The following is a 19,383-nucleotide window of genomic DNA, read 5'->3' as shown; positions in this document are numbered from 1 at the left end:
TTGTTCTCCTGGCAGCCTTTATATTAACACGAAAAATGTCCCTTGCAGTTGCACTTTATAAATATGGGTTGTCTGTCTGTGGTGGAAAAGATGCTTTTAAAGAGCAGTGTAACTCTCGTGGCATGTTTAGTTTGGCCAAAGCTATGTGTAACTTTAAAACCTGACCAAACTATTTCTGTTAAATTATCAGTTTGTTACCGTGGTGGCTTTTTGCTGCATTAACAAAGGGAGAAAGAAGTTTAAAAACAGTTGGCCGTTTGAGTGCTAATGCGAACACATATGTGGAAGTGTTTGCAAGTGCAAGGGGTATGTGCAAGTATGTACAGGAACAATAGTGCTGCTAGTGTAGCAAAAAGAAAACACTGAGACCTTGTTTTTAGGATTTTAACTTGGCTGTAAAGTGGGATTTATTTAAACGCTCGTGGGTAAGATAGGTGGAAAATGGCCGTTGGTTCTATGAAGAATTAAATATGCAGTAAGTTTCAATAACAAATGAAATGTAAGATGTATGTGGGGGAAAACTATTCAGTGTGTGGACACTTGGGAGAAGTGTTGACAGTTCTGTTTCTACTTCTTTTTAGCTAACTTTGGTACATCTATGAAGTACAAAATTAACTTCTTAAATATTGTGTTTCTGGTATGTAGAGTGTCTTTAGGGTTTTTTTTAGGGGTCTGTTTTCCTTATGTGATATGCTCTACAAAGAGCACACCACGATTATGTTCTAACTCAAAAAGTTGAATAAGAAAAAATACCTGTCTAGGATTTAATGTGACTTTTTAAACTTTTTTATTTTCTTTAAAAGTGGTTTGATCCTTTTTTCTAAAAAGGAAAAAAGTACATTAACCAAATTTGGGATTAAATAAATGTGACGCTATCCCCTAGAAAAGAGTAAGGCCCTGATCTCGCAACTTCTTTTGCATGGGCAGAGCCCTGCACGTTCACTTATGCCAGTTGATTTCAGTGGCCTGGCCTCTTGGAACAAGTTGCAGTGTTTGCACTGCTTTTTTAGGTTCTATCTGCTAGATATTCATGCTTTGGCTAAGAATTCAAGTAGAGTGCTACTGGTAGAGTGGGGGAAACCCAATGCCTTGAGTTTACCATGAAAAGGGGAAAATTGGGAGACAGTTATGGTAATCTGAAAACCTGAGGATGAAATTAGAAAGCCAAGGAGCCAAGCCTTTTGTATGATTGAGACAGAATACATAGTAGTCTAATGCACAAAAGAATATACAGATAGAATAACTAATGCATACAGTACTGTACCTATTGCTGCGTCTTACTGTTTCTGTCCTGCTGATTATAAACTATTATTTGCCATATCAAGTGTTTTAAGTAAAAATCAGGATGTCTTCTTCTCCAGATCCTTTGCCTTGCAGTGTTTAAAGAAACTAAATTAAAGCTGGAAGTCTCCTATTGTACAATAGCAATAGTAAAAGTTGAGTACCATATTCAGATATTATTTGCTTTTTTTTTGTCGTTTTACTTTTGTAAACAAGCCTTTCAAAGGCTTTCCTTCCAGTCATATCGCTTATTCTACTGATGAGGTGTTTTTTTCTTTTTAAAACTTTCCTTCCTTACAGGAGATATGGAAGTATTAGTATCTGTAGTTTCTGTTGAGTAAATTTCTGCGTGTGCCTTTTTGGCTCGGGTACCTATTGGTGCTTTTGTGCAGCGCATACTGCAACAAATAATTTGAAATGTCCACTCTATTGTGAACATTGCTACATGTTGTTTAATGGCTTTACACTGCTTTTCCCAGAGGAACGTCCACAGTTGCCTGGCTATGCTAAAGTGTACAAACTCCCAGATAAATTGCTGGAGTTGCATTGTCATTTCAGTTGTGTAACTTGCTTTGATCAGTGGGGTTGGGTAGCTTAAACCCTGTGTCAACCTTTGAAAATTTAATACTGAGTGGAGTTTGTGATCACATGACTGGTGTTTGGAATTTGATTTCAGTCCCTTAAGTGTTCTAATTTTTTTTAGTCACTTGGCACTAGAATTCTTATTTCAAGATTGGTGTTTGCATTACTAAACCGTGCTCTAGGGCAGTTTGATATTTGTGATACCTTGTTTAACTTGTTTGTAGTTGGTTTTACAACACCATCAAAGCACAAGGCTTATTTAAGTGGGACCAAAATGGTAATCTTCTGATCAGAAGATAACTGTAACATCCTGTCAACTTCTGGCAAACAGAGATGGAATCCATTCTATACTATGATGGTTTCTATGGGAGAGACCACATGACTGTTGCTAGCCTGGTCTTGTAAAAAGTGACACCAGCATCAAATTATTCCCACGCTGATTTGGGAAATATACCGTTGAGATGTTCTGAACAACTAGCCCATCACAATGTAATGAGGATAGGAACAAAGAGGAACTAAATCACAGATCATTTAAAAGTAGTAAGAGTCTCAGCTAAATGCACAAAGGTGCCGAAAGGCCAAAATTCGCTGCTACATATGGGTTATTGGAACATGCAATATTTAATATTGCTATTGAACCTTTCAATTGAAAGGCTCCCAAAGTGTTTTAGAACTACGGTACATACTTATGCTACCTCATTCAGCCACTATTGGGAGTAGACAGCAGAAATAAGCTCAGTCACTGAACACAGTGGGGGAGGGGAAATATTAACATATGATACTGGTGAAAACCCTATGTTTAAAACCTTTGTTTCTAAAGTGTCTCTAAATTCTTTTGTGAGGTCCTTCCAATCACCAGTTGCCAACCTGCTTAGCTTCAGCTTTTGGCTCTGAATAGTTTTAGTTTTTGCAGCCTTTAGCCTTGCACTAGGTAAAGTCTGCTTCCTGTAATAGAACAGGAAGCACATTCCAGCACTGTATAGGTGTTTGTGATGTCACTAGCTGCTGCATGGGAAGCAGAACCCAGGATTTGGCTTTGGCAGGTAACCGAAGAGGGCAATGCCTTCCAAAAGGATTTGTAACTTCAGTCCAGCCATGGGTAGTTCTAGCTCTTTGGGCTCTGAACTTTTCTTTTCTCTTTTTTTTTTTTTCTTAAATAACTTTTATCAGGTTAACATTCGTGTTTTGCCCTATTCTTGGACCTGCTCCTCATTTGTCCTGATGTAATTCCGTTGACCTCATTAGGGGTTACCTCTCCTTTACATGTTGTATCTGAATAAGAGGCTACATTACACTGTGCTTTGGCTTCAGCTTGCAGGCTTTGTTCTGAAGGATCACCTTTTGATTTTTGAGAGAGTAACACTGTATCAAACCATTAGTGCCCAAATGGCCTTGTTGTCTTGTCTTATCTGTTTTCTATTTCAAAACTGACCAAACCTCTTTCCTACATATCTGGGCTCCAGTTCACTTACTCGTTATCAAGCTGTATCCCAGAAATTTGTTTTCACCAGTTTAACCCCAACAACACATTTGACTGTTAATTATGGCATCACAAAAATGAGACCGCTGGGAGCTGAGGAGAACAGGGATTTGAATGGCTTCTTGTGTGACCCTGGACAAGTTGCTTAATCTTCTTTTGCTTTGTATAATCAAGATTAAACATAAGGTTAAGACCCTGCAGAACACTGTCAAGAGGGAGCCTGGGCAGAACAATTCAAAATGTCCTAGAGTTCAGTGGATGAGAGAATGCAGTGGAGTAGTGAAACCAAAAACTTTCTTGCTACTTTTAAGTTTTAGTTGGACAGCCCTGGGGGCTGAGATCCTATCTACTCAGAACAGGTAGAGCACAGGCTGTGCAAACTTGCATACACTGCTTCCTGTCAAAGTCTTGGCCTTTCTGTTTCCTCTGTGGCATGTAGCTCACCCTTTGTTTCCATTCCATGCTTGATTGTCAGCAAGGATTGTGATCTCACTCTGGTTCTTAGTGGACAGTTGTCTAAATTGCTAATAATTGATCGCAAATAAATCCAATGACCACAACTTCCAGTGATTATACCTCTGAACTGGATGCATACTTTTGACCTGGAGTTAAAAGGTACTAAACCAGTATCTTGAGCCATCCAGTCCTTTCTCACAACATTTTTGTATTTTTCTTTTGCAGCTCTTTTTATTAAAGTCTTTGTTTTTGGTTGCACAGTAGGAGAGCTTGCTGTACTTGAAAGTCCTGTATGAAGTGCAAATGATGATCTCTCTATCTTGTTTTATTCCAGGTAAACAGTAATTTTGTCTCAAGCTTACAACTGAGGGATACTTCAGACTTTCAACATTGTTAATACACAAGACTGCTTTTTAAAGTGAGTCTGCTTTTCATAAAGTGTTACATAAAACTTCAGTCCGTTACTTGAACAATGAGTGAAAACTGGTCCAACCGTTGCTCCTGCTTATGAATGCAACAAGATGGAAAAAACTTTGATGGCTCACGATTTTTTTACACACTGACATTTATGTTGAAATACACATCACTACAACTTCTATATTGGCTCTAAATAATAGAATTCGCCTTCTTGCCCCTTCAACAGAACACAAACTGGGAGTGGGTAAAGGGAAGAGGTGGACGTGCCGTGTTTTTAGTGGGTAGAAGCCCTGTCTTGCACGTGAAAATGAGCACAATTTAGATGCACAACTGCATGCTATTTAGAACTGGCATATTATACTGTGTGTTTGCAATCACCGTTCTCGGTACGCAGATTTTGTTTCTGTGTAAACCAGCACATACTTTTAATGTGTTTAGCACAATGACATGTACAACTCTGCTTTCAGTAGGTCATCATAAACAAGGTGTGGACATGACATACAGAATATTTAGTTTGAAATTCAGATTTTTTTTTCCTTTCTTTTCTGCTCTTGGCCCCCCTGGTGTGTGCATATATATAATAAACATTGGTTTTAGTGAAACCTGAGTAGGCCACACAGTGTGAAATAACTAATTCAATAAACTTTCTTAACAGTGTTTTTTATAAAATCTTTTTGGCCTTTTGAATATTTCTGTGTTTAATGAATGTAGGTAACTTCTTAAGTTAGGAATGTAATGCAAAACTTTTTTAGATATTGTCAACATGGAAAAGCAGGAGAATAGTCTATGATGGGGTAGGCAACCTATGGCAAGCTGATTCACACTGCCTGGGTCCTGGCCCCCGGTACGGGGGGCTCTACATTTTAATTTAATTTTAAATGAAGCTTCTTAAACATTTTAAAAAACTTATTTACTTTACATACAACAATAGTTTAGTTATATATTATAGACTTATAGAAAGTGACCTTCTAAAAACGTTAAAATGTATTACTGGCACGCAAAACCTTAAATTCTGAGTGAATAAATGAAGTCTCGGCACACCACTTCTGAAAGGGTGCCAACCCGTGGTCTATGAGATATATCTTCTGCAAACACTATATATTCAGCTACAGAGAAAGATTATTCAGTGTAAACCACACTAAATAACAGACTGCTAGGTTTACAGCAAAGAAATATATTCTCTCTTAGCGCATCCCCTTACCCTCAGAAAAACCAAAGGAACCCTTAGGGTGATTGATTGGGTATGACTACACAGCAAAGAAAAACCTGCAGTGGGCCCATGCCAGCTGACGGGCTTGCTGGGTTCGGGCTGTGGGACTGTTTCATTACTGTGTAGACTTCCACTTTGGGGCTGCAGCTCAGGCTCTAGGACCCTGAGGGGTGGCTCAACCAGTTGAAGTGAGCTGTAGCTCACAAAAGCTTATGCTCAGATAAATTTGTTAGTCTCTAAGGTGCCACAAGTCCTCCTTTTCTTCTTTTAACCAGTTGTGATTCAAGGCAGATGCTTTCAAGTTCAAGTGGCCTACATTGCTGCAGACTAGGTGCGAAGCAACAAAGGCATGTTTCACAGAGGACAGATGGTGGGTCATTCACAAGGGCATTCTAGCCAGCTGGAGATGGCAGAAGTTGTTACTTGCAGATATGACTATGTCAACAGTCGGTGTTGAACAGTTCAGAAAAACTCCTGTGTTGCAGGCTGCCTTGATGCAATGTGGTTGTGTGTTTCATTAGTAGACTCAAGGCATGTTTTCAGTTGGGTTGTCTAAGGGTTAGATGACAATGGTAAATACGTTGACACCTGGCTGTGACAGATGTGACAATATCCTACAACATGCTGGACAAACTTTATTGAATTAAGTTAAATCTTGTATTTTTAGGCATTCATTGCATTCAAAATGCAAATCTTAGAAATATGGGCCTGGAAGGGACCTCAAAGTCATCAAGTTAAGCCCTTTGTGTTCTGCCAGGACCAAGGAAATCTAGACCTCCCCTGTTAGGTGTTTGGAGGTTTTTAAAAACACGTTGGCCAATGACGGGGATTCCTCATCCCTTTCTTCCTTGGAAGCCTATTCCAGATCTTAACTCCCTTATATTAGGAAGTTTTTCCTAATATGGACCCTAAATCTCTCTTGCTGCAGATTAAAACCATAATTTATTGTCCTGCCTTCAGTGGACATGGAGACCAACTAATCACTTCCTTTTTATAACAGCCCTTAATTTCTGTGTAAACTGTTAGCATGTCCCCCCTTGGTGGTCTTGTCTCAAGACTAAACATGCCTAGATTTTTTTTTTTTAATCTCAGGTTCTGAGCTGAAGCAGTGGTGAACTTGACCACAGGAGAAAACCCTGTGTGGAGTTTGAAGGACTAATCATGAACCAAAGCCCTTGTTGGAGTAGGGGAGTGATCTCTGTTAAGCTTATTAGCATGCATGTAGGTTATTTTATTGTTTTTAATATATTTTCTTTGTAATGTTTTTATCTTAAGAATAAAAGTTCTTCCTTAGAAAGAACTGTGTGGTAATTTGTGACTGTGGCTGTAATAATGTGTACCATCTTTGAGGAGAGAAATGAAGCAAGGCCTGCTTTTAGGCAGACAATCTTTCGCTGAGACTATCACAGTATAGTCGGGGAACTATGTTGCCTAGAAATACCCTGCTCAGAGGGGGGAGAGAGATGCGGGTCTCCACCCAGGAGAGCTGTGGGCTGAGAAGCTGGGAGCCTGGAGTGAGTGCCTTTGCTGGACCATAGAGGGGAAATTCAGGTGCAGTTGCCCTGAACTGTGTGGCACTGTTTGTGCTACTGCTTCCCATCTTGCTTCTGCTGGTAGTGAATTGTGGCCAGGGTATTCCTGAAATTGTGGTAGCTCTGCCATGGGCTCAGGAGGGGGAGCATACGATCCTGTTTTCATTAGCTGGGCCAAAAATAGCTGAACTGGTTCTTCATCTTGACCCATGAAGTTACACTAGAAAGTAATCCTGAATGGTATCAGGGACAAATGCCCATATTTGGCTTATGCTAGCCTGCTACTCATTTGTCCCCTCCTCTAGGGCAGAGCACTTATTAATGATTTTTTTATGTTAATATTTCTAGCTGTCTTGTTCCTCCATGTACCTTCTTGCACCTCTACCACACTGAAAGTGGGAACAGTTGCTGGTGGTGGGGTGTCTTTGTTTGAAAAGTGTGTGAGGCAGGTGAGCAAGCTGGCAGCTGTGAGCAATTGATAACTAGTGGAGCTGAATCAGGTATAAAGTCTATAACTGCACAGATTCTGAGTAGCGCACATGAAAAAAGGAAGGAAACATTAACCAACTGAGTTTGTCTACAGCAGTGGTTCCCAAACTTGTTCCGCCGCTTGTGTGGGGAAAGCCCCTGCCACGTCTGCAGGTTTGGCTGATCGCGGCTCCCAGTGGCGGCCAGTAAGTCCCTCGGCCGGCGCCGCCTCCAGCCACTCCCATTGGCCTGGAGCAGCGAACCGCGGCCACTGGGAGCCGCGATCGGCCGAACCTGTGGACACGGCAGGTAAACAAACTGGCCCAGCCCGCCAGGGGCTTCCCCTGCACAAGCGGCGGAACAAGTTTGGGAACCACTGGTCTACAGGAATGTAGCAACATATCAAGAGCAGCAGCGGCAAATAATTCTAGACTTAGGGGTGAGGGACTGTAAATAAGAACTGTTGCTATAGGTGTGTTACTCTTAAGGGCTGAGTGGAGGCTCTGAGCGGAGGCTCTGAGCAATGATTATAAACAAGGGGTGGTGCTGAGACCAATACCAAGGCAAATAACTCAGCAAAAAGAAGGGGAGTTCTGAGGGAGTTCTGGGAGGGAGAGACTTAAGTTCCTGGTCTTTGAGGGCATGCCTACACAACCCGCAGCACTGAGCCTCCAAGCCCAGGTCAATAGACTTGCATTGCCGGTCTTGTCTAGGGCTCTAAAAATAGTGCTGTCAATCTTGCCGTTCAGGTTCTGAAGCCTAGGGGTGGGTGTCACAGCCTGTGCTCCAGCCTGAGCCATAACTGAAAAGTGCTGTATACACACCTGTGTTCAGCATGGTAGTGCAAGCCTGCGTCTGTGGACGTGGGCTCGGAGGCTTGCTATCGTGGGCAGCCATTGGCTGTGTAGATGTACTTGACCGATTGTGACTTAGCTGCCTGCCTTGAAGTAATAACTTAAGTGGGCTATAGAATGGTACTAAAAGAACTGAAATGTTCCACTGTTCAAGTTCCTCTGTCTGAATGAAGAGCAGGAAGGTTTCATTTGTATCGGGAGTCGCGTGGTTTTTGTTCTGGAGGAAAAATTAAAGGGGTTTGAAATACAGCTGGAGTCACTTCAGCAAGAAGCTAAACTGGATGAGAAAAACAGAGCTATCCCAAGGCATTACAGGTCAAGGCTAGAATGGCAGTGGTTTTCGTTAATCCACGTAGAAGTACCAGAGTTAGTTTCCCCCCAGAAAACTGCTCCTCTTGCAGGTGAAGTGGGATCTTTAGTGACTGTGAATAGTCAGGACTTCTAGTTCTGTCTTACTTGTATTATGTTGTTGTTGTTCAATGCTAATGTAATGTATTAACTTAGTGCATGGTTGATTAATTATTGAATCTTTAAGCCTTCAGTATTATGAAAACTGCATATAGTACTAAGTATCTGATTTTTCTGCTTTGGCTAAATTGAAACTGAGCCAAGTGTAAATGTTTTGGATACATAAATGCCAAGCAACTGAAATAAATCAAATCTAGCCTGTGCATCAAGCTTACCTGGTGGATTTCATGCACCTGTGGCTTGTTTACAGTGCATTTAGCTGCAGTGTATGTGAGAAAGCTGCACTCTCTCTCTTCCTAATTCACTCTTGCCAAAAACAAAACCACCAGCTGGCTTTATCTGGACTTGCAGCCAGTTGGTGCAAGAGTTGAGTCTGGCAGTGGCTGACACAACTGACTGCCTGCACTGCAAATGACTTTCCAGGTCCCCAGAATAAAAATAGCTACGTGGTGCCATGCTTTTCTGCAGAGGTGACATTCGGGGTTGATAGTCACTTTCCCTCCCTGGCTCCATACAGAGTTGATCCTGGGTGGTAAATGTGCTGGTAATCTGTTTTGCCCTCTAAGAAGGCAAGTTTTCCTCTACCAAACACTTTCTCCATTTGCTGCTACTTGACTGCCCTGGCTTCCATCTGCTGTATGAGAGCTACCTTTGCTGTTAGCCTCATTTTAAATATAAGTAAATTCAAAAATAGTGTTTCACAATTATTTTTTTTTAGTATAAAGTCTCCAGTATAGACTGTAATCCCCAAGAGCTTTAAAAATTAAAGCCAGTGGGCAGTATATGGTATAAATATAGAGAAAATGATAGTGTGGATAAATAGTTCTGCCATTCCTTACAGTAGTAGATGATGCTGTATTGCCCATCTTCAGAATTTATTTTTTTATTAAAGAAACCTATTTTGAATTTATATTAATTAACTCTTCGCCCCCCTCCCACCAATAGTGTTATTAAATGCCAGTGGATATAAACATAAGGATTCAAGTGCCTAGGTTTTCACTTGTCAGGGATGGGGAAACTGGAGGATATGGGTTTTTAAAGGTTTTTTCCCCCAAAATAAGCAACGTGAAAGCACTAATATTCTGTTCCCCCTCTTCCCCCCCATCTTCTCAAATAGATCACCTAAAGTGACTTGGTATTTATGAGGGAAGATTGCATTCCACAAAAATGTTTAATCTTTAAATCCAGCAAAATGATGCATTAGAGGAAGCCAAGTTGGCGGTTCAAAGATTTCATACTGAAGGATGAATAGTGAAGAGGAGTTCTTTGATGCCGTTACGGGTGAGTAAAAGCCAAACTGCAAAATAAAATTACAGTTTGTATGTGCTTGTGGCGAGCCAGAATGTAAAATCTGTTAGGAAATCAAGCACCATTATTACAATCTGTGATGAAAACCTTTTGAAGAAAAGGGAATACTTTTATTGCTGGTTTGAGCCTGGGCCAGGAACTCCTTAATGCTGGTTCTCCCTATAGCCTTGAATAAATCGTTTAGCCCCTCTGCCTCAGCTTCATGATCTTTAAAATGGGGATAAACTCACTAGACTGGTGAGGCTTAATGTTTGTAAAGCATTTTGAAAATGAAAACTGTTACATAATTGCTGAGTGTTGTTTTAACTTCAGTCGAGAACTTTCTCCGTGGTGTTTGAAGTGGAAAGTATTTTCTAGTTAGAAATTCATTAATATAAAACAACGCTTCTGTGTAAGGAGCCAAAATCTTTGCTGTCCTGTGTTGCCCTCAGAAAAGCAAACATAAACCTCTTGAGACCTGAGTATTGTCACAGTACTTTCCTTTGAACTAATGAGGAACACTGGTTGCTTGTAATAGCCTTACATGGTTTTAAAGGTGAACTGAAATGCTTTTCAAAAATAAATTTATGTTTAAAAAAAACTTTTAAAGATCCCAAGTTATTAACCTCCTACTTCCTGAATGGTTTTTCAAATGTTAGGAATGGGAAATATTAGAAGCTGGCTGACTCAGGTGATTTGCTCCCTCCTTGCTGGAAGTGTGGAGTCATGTATTGGACCTGAGAACCCCTCGAACCCTGTGCTTCTCTTATTCTTATGCAAAAAGAAAGATGATGGGAGGGAGGAAAAGGAAAAAGTCTCGGCAAAGGAAGCTCCAGGTCTTAGGATATGTCTACAATACAGCAACACAGCTGTGGTGTAGATGCTGCCTACATCAGTCAAAAGGGTTTTTCCATCTATGTAGTTAATCCATCTCTCTGAGGAATGGTAGCTAAATCAACGGAATAATTTTTCTGTTGACCTAGCCATGTCTGCACCAGGAATTAGGTCGACCCAACTGCATTGTACAGGTCATGAAACTTTTCACAGCCCTGAGTGATATAGCTAGGTCAATCTAATTTTTAAGCGAAGGCCAGGCCTAGGTCCTTTAAAGGGATGAGATCCCATTCCAAATCCAACTACTTTTTTGTGTGGACTTTGAATCATAGTGCTTTCAAAGTTGGCCTCTCTTGATTTAGGGAGCTGGGGCTGCATCACTTTTCCTATTGTGGGTTTTGCTGCTCCCAGACCTCTTCTCCCACTGGCTGCTGTCTTTCCCTCCAGCACACTGTTCTGGTGTAAGTTCCCTGTCCTTAGACTTCTGGCATGGTTTAGATGGGGAGCCACGTTCAGTGTTGACTTTCTGTGGTAGGTTTTCCTGCTCCATCTCCTCCACTGTGTTATCTTACCAGTAGAGACTGTCCTCCCCTTGCTGTCCTCTCTCCTATCTAGCCATGTGGTTTGTAGCCTGCTGCCCTCTAAGGGCAACCTTCCAGCTTGCTAGTCTGGACTACCTGTCCAAACCCTGTAGAGCAGTGGTTCTCAGCCTGCAGGCCATTTGTGGCCCAATCAGCACAGAGCTGTGGCCCAAGTGACATCCTCGGGACCATACAGATTGTATGTATATTGGGTGGATGCGGTCCCCATAACACATCAAGATCTGCATATGTGACCCACAATGGTAAATAGGTTGAGAACCACTGCTGTAGCGCATTGGAGTGAATCCCAGAACTTCTATTTAGACCCACCTGCTGGTGTGGTGGTGTCTCACCAGTGTTTGGAACAGGCCCTAAGGTCTTTCTGCAGTTGTCTACCTCACCTTGTTGTTTGTGCTCTTCTTTTTGCTGCTCCCAGCCCTGCAGAGTATGCACCTGCCACAGACTTCTCTTGTTGGGCCTCTAGGTTCTGGTGGGTCCTGATTCTAGCCAACCTATCTACGTTCTTGGTTGGTCCACGTGTCGCTGATTTAGATCTATATTCCAAGGAGTGCATGGTCAGACTCTGGATCTTGATCATTCTGTGGAGTGTCCAGTCTGAGAGGAGTTCAAAATAATCACTTCTGGATTCTGTAGGACCTGAGGCCCCCAAATCTTGAATCAAAGCTGGATGCTCTTAGCAGAACCAGCAGTTTGCTCTTTCCATGGATATGCTCTCTTTCTCTACTGATCTTTCCACTGAAAGGGCAGATGTGACCTTCAAACGTACAGGTGCCCATCTTGTAGACCACTGTGCTGTCTGTGAGGACCAGGATACACTTGAGTTCCTCAATAGCCCAAGTTATGTTGTCTGTCCTCCTTATAGTTCCAAACTCACAGGAAGCAGTGGTTACTGTGACATCCTGCCTGTGCTTGTATCCGACTCTCTCCCCTGTGGACACTTGTTCTGTGCAAGAATGGATGCCAATCTGCTGGGGTGGGGAATCTACTTCTCTGTCTAGGCTTTTTCAGTGTGGAACAGACACTTCACCAAGGACCTGTGTGATAGACCTGCGTGTTGCTCACTTGTCCTTGCATATTTTGAGAATTCCTCTTCGTGGCACCTGTGTCCTGATTCATCCTCACTAAGTGAATGGTTATTGCACATGTGAGCAAGCATCAAGGAACCCAGAGCTTGTTACTTGAGGCACAAATCTTCTATCTTGTGTTTCTGGGTGGCGACTAGTTTCCTTGCATTCAGGGACTACATTAGGGAACTTTTATGCTTACCAGTAGGATGTACGTGGGAAAGTTAGTGCACAACACACTGGTGCGCATTAGAATTTACACTCCTGCTCGTGCAAACTAAAGCAACCCCAGAGATTCTTCAGGAAAATTATGCAGATCAGGGAACAGGTTACTTTGATCGCTCACTTCTTGCCCAGGTTACTGCGCTGCTTGGCTCTGTCAAGCTTGTCTTGTACTCATTAAAGACTTCTGTGCCATCTGGACCTGATGTGGTGAGACTCTGTTTCCTTCATCAGTTCTGCCAGACTTCAGGTGAATGGATCAGATGTGTTGAGTGGAAGAACTGCCACAGAAAGAGGAGAGTTCCTGGCTAGTTGCTGCAGTGATTCCATCTTTGCCAAAAAGAATGGTCTTGTTGATGTCCTCTTACCTTTGTTCCAAAGGTTAACCCTGAATACCATGAAATCTCCTTCAGCTGTCATGCAAGTACTAACCTCTCAACCTGGCATGTACCTGAGCAGGTTGCTCTTCCCCTCTTACTATTAATTTTTGTTCAACTTAGGTCATTTCTCTTTGGGGGCGGGAGAGACTGAAGCATCAGCTGTTCAGTTGCTGGTTAATTCATGACTGTTTGTTTTTACCATCTGGATCTGACTCTATCAGCACTTTCTGCTTCTGATTTTGCCTTCAAATTGTCTTGTGAAAGGTAAGCCCTGCCTTCTGTTGAAAGTGGCTCAATATAACTGCAGTCTGTTTAAAAAAACAAAACAAAACAAAAAAAAACAACAAACCAAACCAAACCAAAACTGGTTTATTTTCAAAGGATGGGGGAGTGGTGACCTCTGACTAAATACAATTACCATAAATTGTATTTATCATGGTTTACCATTCGGGTTCTCTCCCACCAGCCCTCTCCGGGTCTGAAGGCTCTTGATAGGTTACATCATGAATTTGATTTTCTTCCTGTCTAGTGACTAGTACCTGGAGTTTAAGCTTAGGAAGCTGATGACTGATAAAAGGGGAGGTCTTATGTCGTATGTACTCTGACTCATGGAATACTTTGCCTCCTTGCTTCCTGGTAGGTAGAGGTATAACATCGTTTGAATGGGCTGATTTTCCTTTGCAGGATGGGGAAGAAGAAAACTATGAAAAACAGAATTACTGGTAAGTCATTTTTCTTTAAACTCTTGAAATGGATTAATTTATGACCACGTCTAAATGTATGTTGTTTGAATGATTTTGGATCTACACTTTTTTAAAAGCATTTTGGTTCACCTTTAAAACGTATAGTTTGGGAGTTGTGTGAGAGGATTAAGTTGATCCTTTGCCATTGCTGCCTTCACAATCTTATTATTTTCCCCGCCTCCAAAAGCCCACACCTGGTTATACCTCACACCTTTTTACTACAGTGTGACTATCCTGTAACTAATGTTTATCTGGTGAATGCCTCTGTATTTTGGAGGCGTTAATTAGTGATGTCCAAAGAAGAAAGATTTCCTAGAAGACTGTATTCTTTCAAAAAGTCCCACTCCAGTGTTATCATCACCCTCTCAGTAACATGTTCTGGATTTTTTTTAAAAGCCACTTCTTTTAGCTTTTCTAAGCAGTCCTACAGAGTCGTCTTCTCCCTTTTTAAAATTCAGAATTACATGCAGAGACAAAATTTGGCCAACTAACAATTTTAAAACTTTCTCAGCTGACTTGGCAGTAGATAAGCTTAACAGCTCTGAGAACTGGCTTAGAGTGAGCACGTGGAGTTGTTGCCATAGTTAGTGATTACCTATCTGTGCTTCCTATTTTAAAATGTAGATAAAATTCAGTGAAAATAAACTCTGACAGAGCAGATTTGCCTATTTCTGATGTATTTAAGATAGGTTCTACCGGAGTTGGGGTTCAAGGTTTTTTGCCTGTCCTCAAAATTTGAATATATTTGTTTTGGAATTGTATAGTCATTGATGATGACCGGATGAAATTATGTTTTGTTCTGTGTGTAATCACCCTTTCCATCTGAACTAAATACATGTTGACGTATGAGAACAGCATGAGTGACTCATTTACTGAGGTGAAACAGAATGACTGGTATGTAGACACTGGGACACTTTTTCAGTTATTCTGAAATAATTATTCCCTCAAAGAAATTGCAAGGTTCTAGGCACAATCAAAGGGTTATAATTCCACAGTGAGATGCTTGTCTGAGAATCATGCCCTTGTCGACTGACTTGGCCTTTTATGGAACTTTCAGGTTGTTTTTTTTTTAAAGGCATGTTTAACTCCATTGGAAGTAGCTGGTAAGAATGATAGTATTCCATGAGATTTAACTACACTTTTTTTATTCTAAATGAATGTCCCTTTTACTGTGGATTGGTTAATGATAAGCATGTGTTTGAGACAGGTGTTTCAAAGTAGTGTTTATTTTAATCATCTATGTGTTACGTCTGTTATTGTTCCCAGTTAAGTGTTAAATCCCATTGGGATGTGTTTGTCATTACATAATTGCACACCTGGGAGTTTGGGGTGTAGCAGAAGGGATTAATGAGTGACCTCATCCTCTGTGCCTTATGCTAATTTTAAAATAATAAAATAATATCACACCACTAATACTTCCCTCTGCTTCTGAGATTGCTTAAAATTATCATGCTGGGAATGTAATTTTTTGTGTCAGAATTGTATAGCTTTCTGAAAGGAATTGCACTAATAGAACAAAGGCACTTCCTGGGAGCTAAAAATACAATTTCTGCTTTTAATAATATCAAAATAATAGCTCTCCCGTAGTTTATTAGTATTAAAACCCTTTAATGTTGGACTAAACTCAGATCAAGTTAAAAGCTGAATTACTCTCATCAGAACCTGATTCTTACTCCAAAAACCTGATCTAAAGTTAATGGGACTCTTTTTCATGCAAGCAGAGTGAAACTTGCCAATGTCATATTAGTTCCCTTGTTGTTGTTGTTTTTAAATTTTGTGGGTGGAATTGTGTTAGGATATGACTACCTAAAAGAGACAAATGTGGGAGGGGAACATGAGAGAGGCTAGGAATGAATAGCCATTCGGCATAGGGGAGAGTGGGCCAAGGGGGAAACCTGCAGAAAGTACTCTGGCATCAGTGCGCTGCTTCTGCAGCTGCTCCTGCCAAATTCTGTCTCTGGCTGACTCCTCCATGCAGGTTTTATATCCTAGACAGCATGGCAGGTGAAAGGAGACAGGTTCTAGTTTTCATGATTTGTTTTCATCCCCAGTGAGCTCCTGTTCTGGTGGCCCTAACTGGTGAAGGGCACTTGATCAGTTAAGTGTGCTTTTCTAGTCACTGAAAAAGACAGATGCTTTAATCTTGAAAGCATTTGGCTCGTGTGAGAGGTTCTGTTAATACTGATCCCCTAAATATCGGTTAGTGAGTTGAAGGAAGTAAAAGTCTTGATAAGTGAAGCATTTCTGCTGGCAAACTTCTTGTCGAACAGGCTGTCATACAAATTCAGGAGTTCCATTTTGGGTATTTTTATCTGACTTATGTTTGTAGAGTGTGGATCAATGGATCATGCAGTTGAACACAATTATTATAATTGCATTTAAATTTCAGCTCTGAAGTAGAGAAGACGGTAGACTTAATCAGATTAGACACTATTGAGCAATTCACAGTATTACAAATTAATGTCACATGTTTGGTAGGATGAAAAAATTGGTTGAAGGGGACCTATACTAAAGTCACACTTGGCTCTATGTGCTCTTGGAAACTAGGTCATATAACCAAGGTTCTGGACTCGGTGATATTTCATAGTAAACTGCATTGTGTAGGTCTCCATTTTTAAGGTAAGTGTATATACTGCTAGGATATTACTAACAGGTGTGCAGTGTAAGCAGGTGCTGTATGTAGAGTCATAAAGTTCTTGAGAAAGTTACTGACTTGTACTTGTTGTATACAGGCTTCGATTCCGACAATTCTTCAGGAGACTTTTCAGAAACCAATCATAAAGTTGCAGAAATGCTTGATCTGGATCCACCCCAAAGCAATAGGACTGGAAGACATAATGGAGAGAGGCAGCTCCAAGAGAATGGAATTAAGAAACACAGGTAGGCATGTCCACGTGCATGCTAACCAGTAAAGGAAACCTATCCAGTAGATGCAGTCACAATTTCAGGGTAACTGTACCTGTATTTTCCCCTTATGTGGTTGCTTTAGGGCACCCACTTAAAGGTTCCTGGCTCCCAGCTGTCACCTCGCTTGTGCGGAGACCTGCATCTCACTCCCTTCTCACTGGGGATTTTAAGGCTGTACAGCTCCCTGCCTTACACTGTGATATCCCCAGTAAGCCAGACTGCCTAAACAGGCCTATGCCTGGGTGTTTCTTTCTCTGTGAAGGCTATGACCAGTGTTTTGCCTGCACTTACAAGTTACCACTCAGCTCCTTCTAAGCAAGCACTTCTATTCTTAAGCATTACAGAGAAAACCTAATAAAACAAAAATTCCTACAAGCATGCTAAAAAACTTACCAGAGGTCACCCCCAAGTCCAACATAGGGCCTGATAGGTTAGTTCTTCAAAACCCACAGCTGGGTTTTCCCATTGTTACAAGTTCATATCCGTCTTAGATCCAGAACAAGAACTCAGATTGGATAGGTCAGCTGCTGCTTTATACAGCTCCAGTCTTTGACCTTGGCCTTCTGTAATAGGTAATCAGCAGACAATGGCTCTTTCCTTAGTATATAGTTTCAAAAAGCTAGCTTTTTGCATCACCAGAGTTATGGACTTTGCATTAACTTCTCCCTAGGGATTCCCCAAGAAATCCACTTAACCCTTATTGTTCCAAAAGTCCATACTTGTCTGGCACATCTTCAGTATAGACTTTTCAACTCCCAGGTCTTACATCTGTCACATCTCCCACCTAGAGAAGTTACATACAATCCAAGCCCACAGTAATATATAAATTTAATACAGTAAGGTTTTTCAATGATATTGTAGGACTTTGCCATACAGTATCTCTGACAGATGCTAATCACAGTGTCTGCTGTTGTTGAGAACTCTCCCAGAGAACCTGTCACCTGCACCCCTGCCAACTCTTGGCATCTTTGGTTTTCTCCCCTTGCGTGCATCTGACCTCCAGCCCTTTGCAACACACTTCAGTGAAAGAGGACACCTCTGGCCATGCCTGTTGCTCAAGACTGAGTGGAATGTTAGGCACTAAGGGCTTGTCTATACTACCCGCGGGATTGGTGGGCAGCGATTGATCCAGCGGGGGTCGATGTATCGGGTCTAGTCTAGGCAGGGTAAATCGACCCCCGAGCTCTCTCCCTTCGACTCCTGTACTCCACCGGAGTGAGAGGCGCAGGTGGAGTTGATGAGGGAGCATCAGCAGTCCACTCAACGCAATGAAGATGCCGCGGTGAGTAGATCTAAGTATGCCGACTTCAGCTACATTATTCACGTAGCTAAAGTTGTGTAACTTAGATTGATTTCTCAGTGTAGACCAGGCCTTAGTTATCAGAACCTCTGTGTAGAAGTGCTGATAGGTATCTTTGGGGTGGTCTGTGTGAAATTATCCATAAGTCAGTCTTTAAATTTAATAAAACAAAATAAACTGTTTATATAACATACCTCATCTGAATATCTTGCAAAGCCCAATAAGGTAGGGGTGCCCCTTAGCTGAGTTACAGAGAAAAGAAAGTCTTGCATTTCTTGAAACCAGTCCCATCTCTGACCATTTCCTGGTCCCCCCCCCGCCTTCCTTTTTTGTCCAGAGAGAGATCTCCCTTTTCTCTCATGGCTCTGGAAACAAGTTTGCTCTCCTGTGTTCAAATTGATTATCCTGGACCACTTCCCATTCCTATTTGCCCCAAGTAGCCTTCTGAAAATAAATAGACACAATAGGTATTGGCAAACATTTGCATTCCCCATCCTGCAGGAGGTGGTTAAGGAAGGAGAAGGAAGTCCTTTGATCATGTTAAATAGCTGCCTTTCGAAAGCTTAACTTCTTGGCTCAAGTGCAGCATTTCACAGAGCACCTTGCCTGAATGTAACCAGCTGGTACAAGAGCCTTTCCATTAGGCAGACTGGATCCTCAGTGTGCGTCCCTCTTACTCATCATCCCTTAAAAGAAAATAAAAATTGACAGACTCCAGAGCTTTTTCAGAGTACACTTCAGCCCATATAATAATGGCTTTGATTGTCCCCTTCCCAAGGTCCATGCTTGAGCCATGTATGCTCCTTTCTGGAAGTCAGGTCAGATGTGCCTGCAGCATCATTCCATCCCCCCCGCACCCCCCTCCCCCCGGTCGCTCCCCACTTCAGGATCCGTTCTGGGCAAGGGGGTGGCAGCTGTGTGGGCTAGGGAGGATGTATGTTACCTTTTAGCTGGCCCAGTCAGGAATACCTAGAAAATATGCTACAGTCCTAGATCGTAGTGCTTTCGCAGATTCTCTCCTGATGTGGAGGTTGCTGTGATCTTGAGGTGTCTCTGATAGTGGAGTTGTGTTGCCAGGATTTGGGGAGGTGAGTCCGGAACTTAACCATTGCGGAGTTGTGGGGCATCCTGTTGATCTCTGGGGATTATATGGGGGGGCTGCAGGACAATATGAAGGATCTGGGGATCTTCATGGAGACTCTCCGAGATATCCTGCAGGTCTTTTCTATGGAAGGGGGTGGGGATGACCTGGCCAGTGAAAGATGGAATCTAATTTATTATTTTAATCAGGGCATA

General features: G+C 41.8%; 1 protein-coding gene across 10 annotated transcripts in view; it reads left to right on the top strand.

Annotated features, from left to right (window-relative positions):
* The window catches only part of OSBPL2 (oxysterol binding protein like 2), a 52,296-nt gene that overhangs the window by 9,537 nt on the left and 23,376 nt on the right, over nt 1-19,383 (top strand). For 6 of the 10 annotated variants that reach the window (XM_077831939.1, XM_077831944.1, XM_077831947.1 and 3 more), the window contains 3 exons: nt 4,134-4,217; nt 9,866-10,029; nt 16,613-16,760. In XM_077831939.1, coding sequence (XP_077688065.1) covers nt 9,993-10,029; nt 16,613-16,760 — 185 coding nt within the window. In that variant the 5' untranslated portion in view covers nt 4,134-4,217; nt 9,866-9,992. Of the gene's footprint in view, nt 1-4,133; nt 6,648-9,865; nt 10,030-13,777; nt 13,860-16,612; nt 16,761-19,383 lie in introns of all 10 variants that reach the window. The other 4 variants (XM_077831942.1, XM_077831945.1, XM_077831943.1 and 1 more) reach the window with 4 other exon arrangements.

Source organism: Eretmochelys imbricata, chromosome 13 (assembly GCF_965152235.1).
Source record: "Eretmochelys imbricata isolate rEreImb1 chromosome 13, rEreImb1.hap1, whole genome shotgun sequence".
NCBI classification, from domain to species: Eukaryota; Metazoa; Chordata; order Testudines; family Cheloniidae; genus Eretmochelys; species Eretmochelys imbricata.
This window is presented reverse-complemented; position numbering and strand designations above follow the sequence as displayed.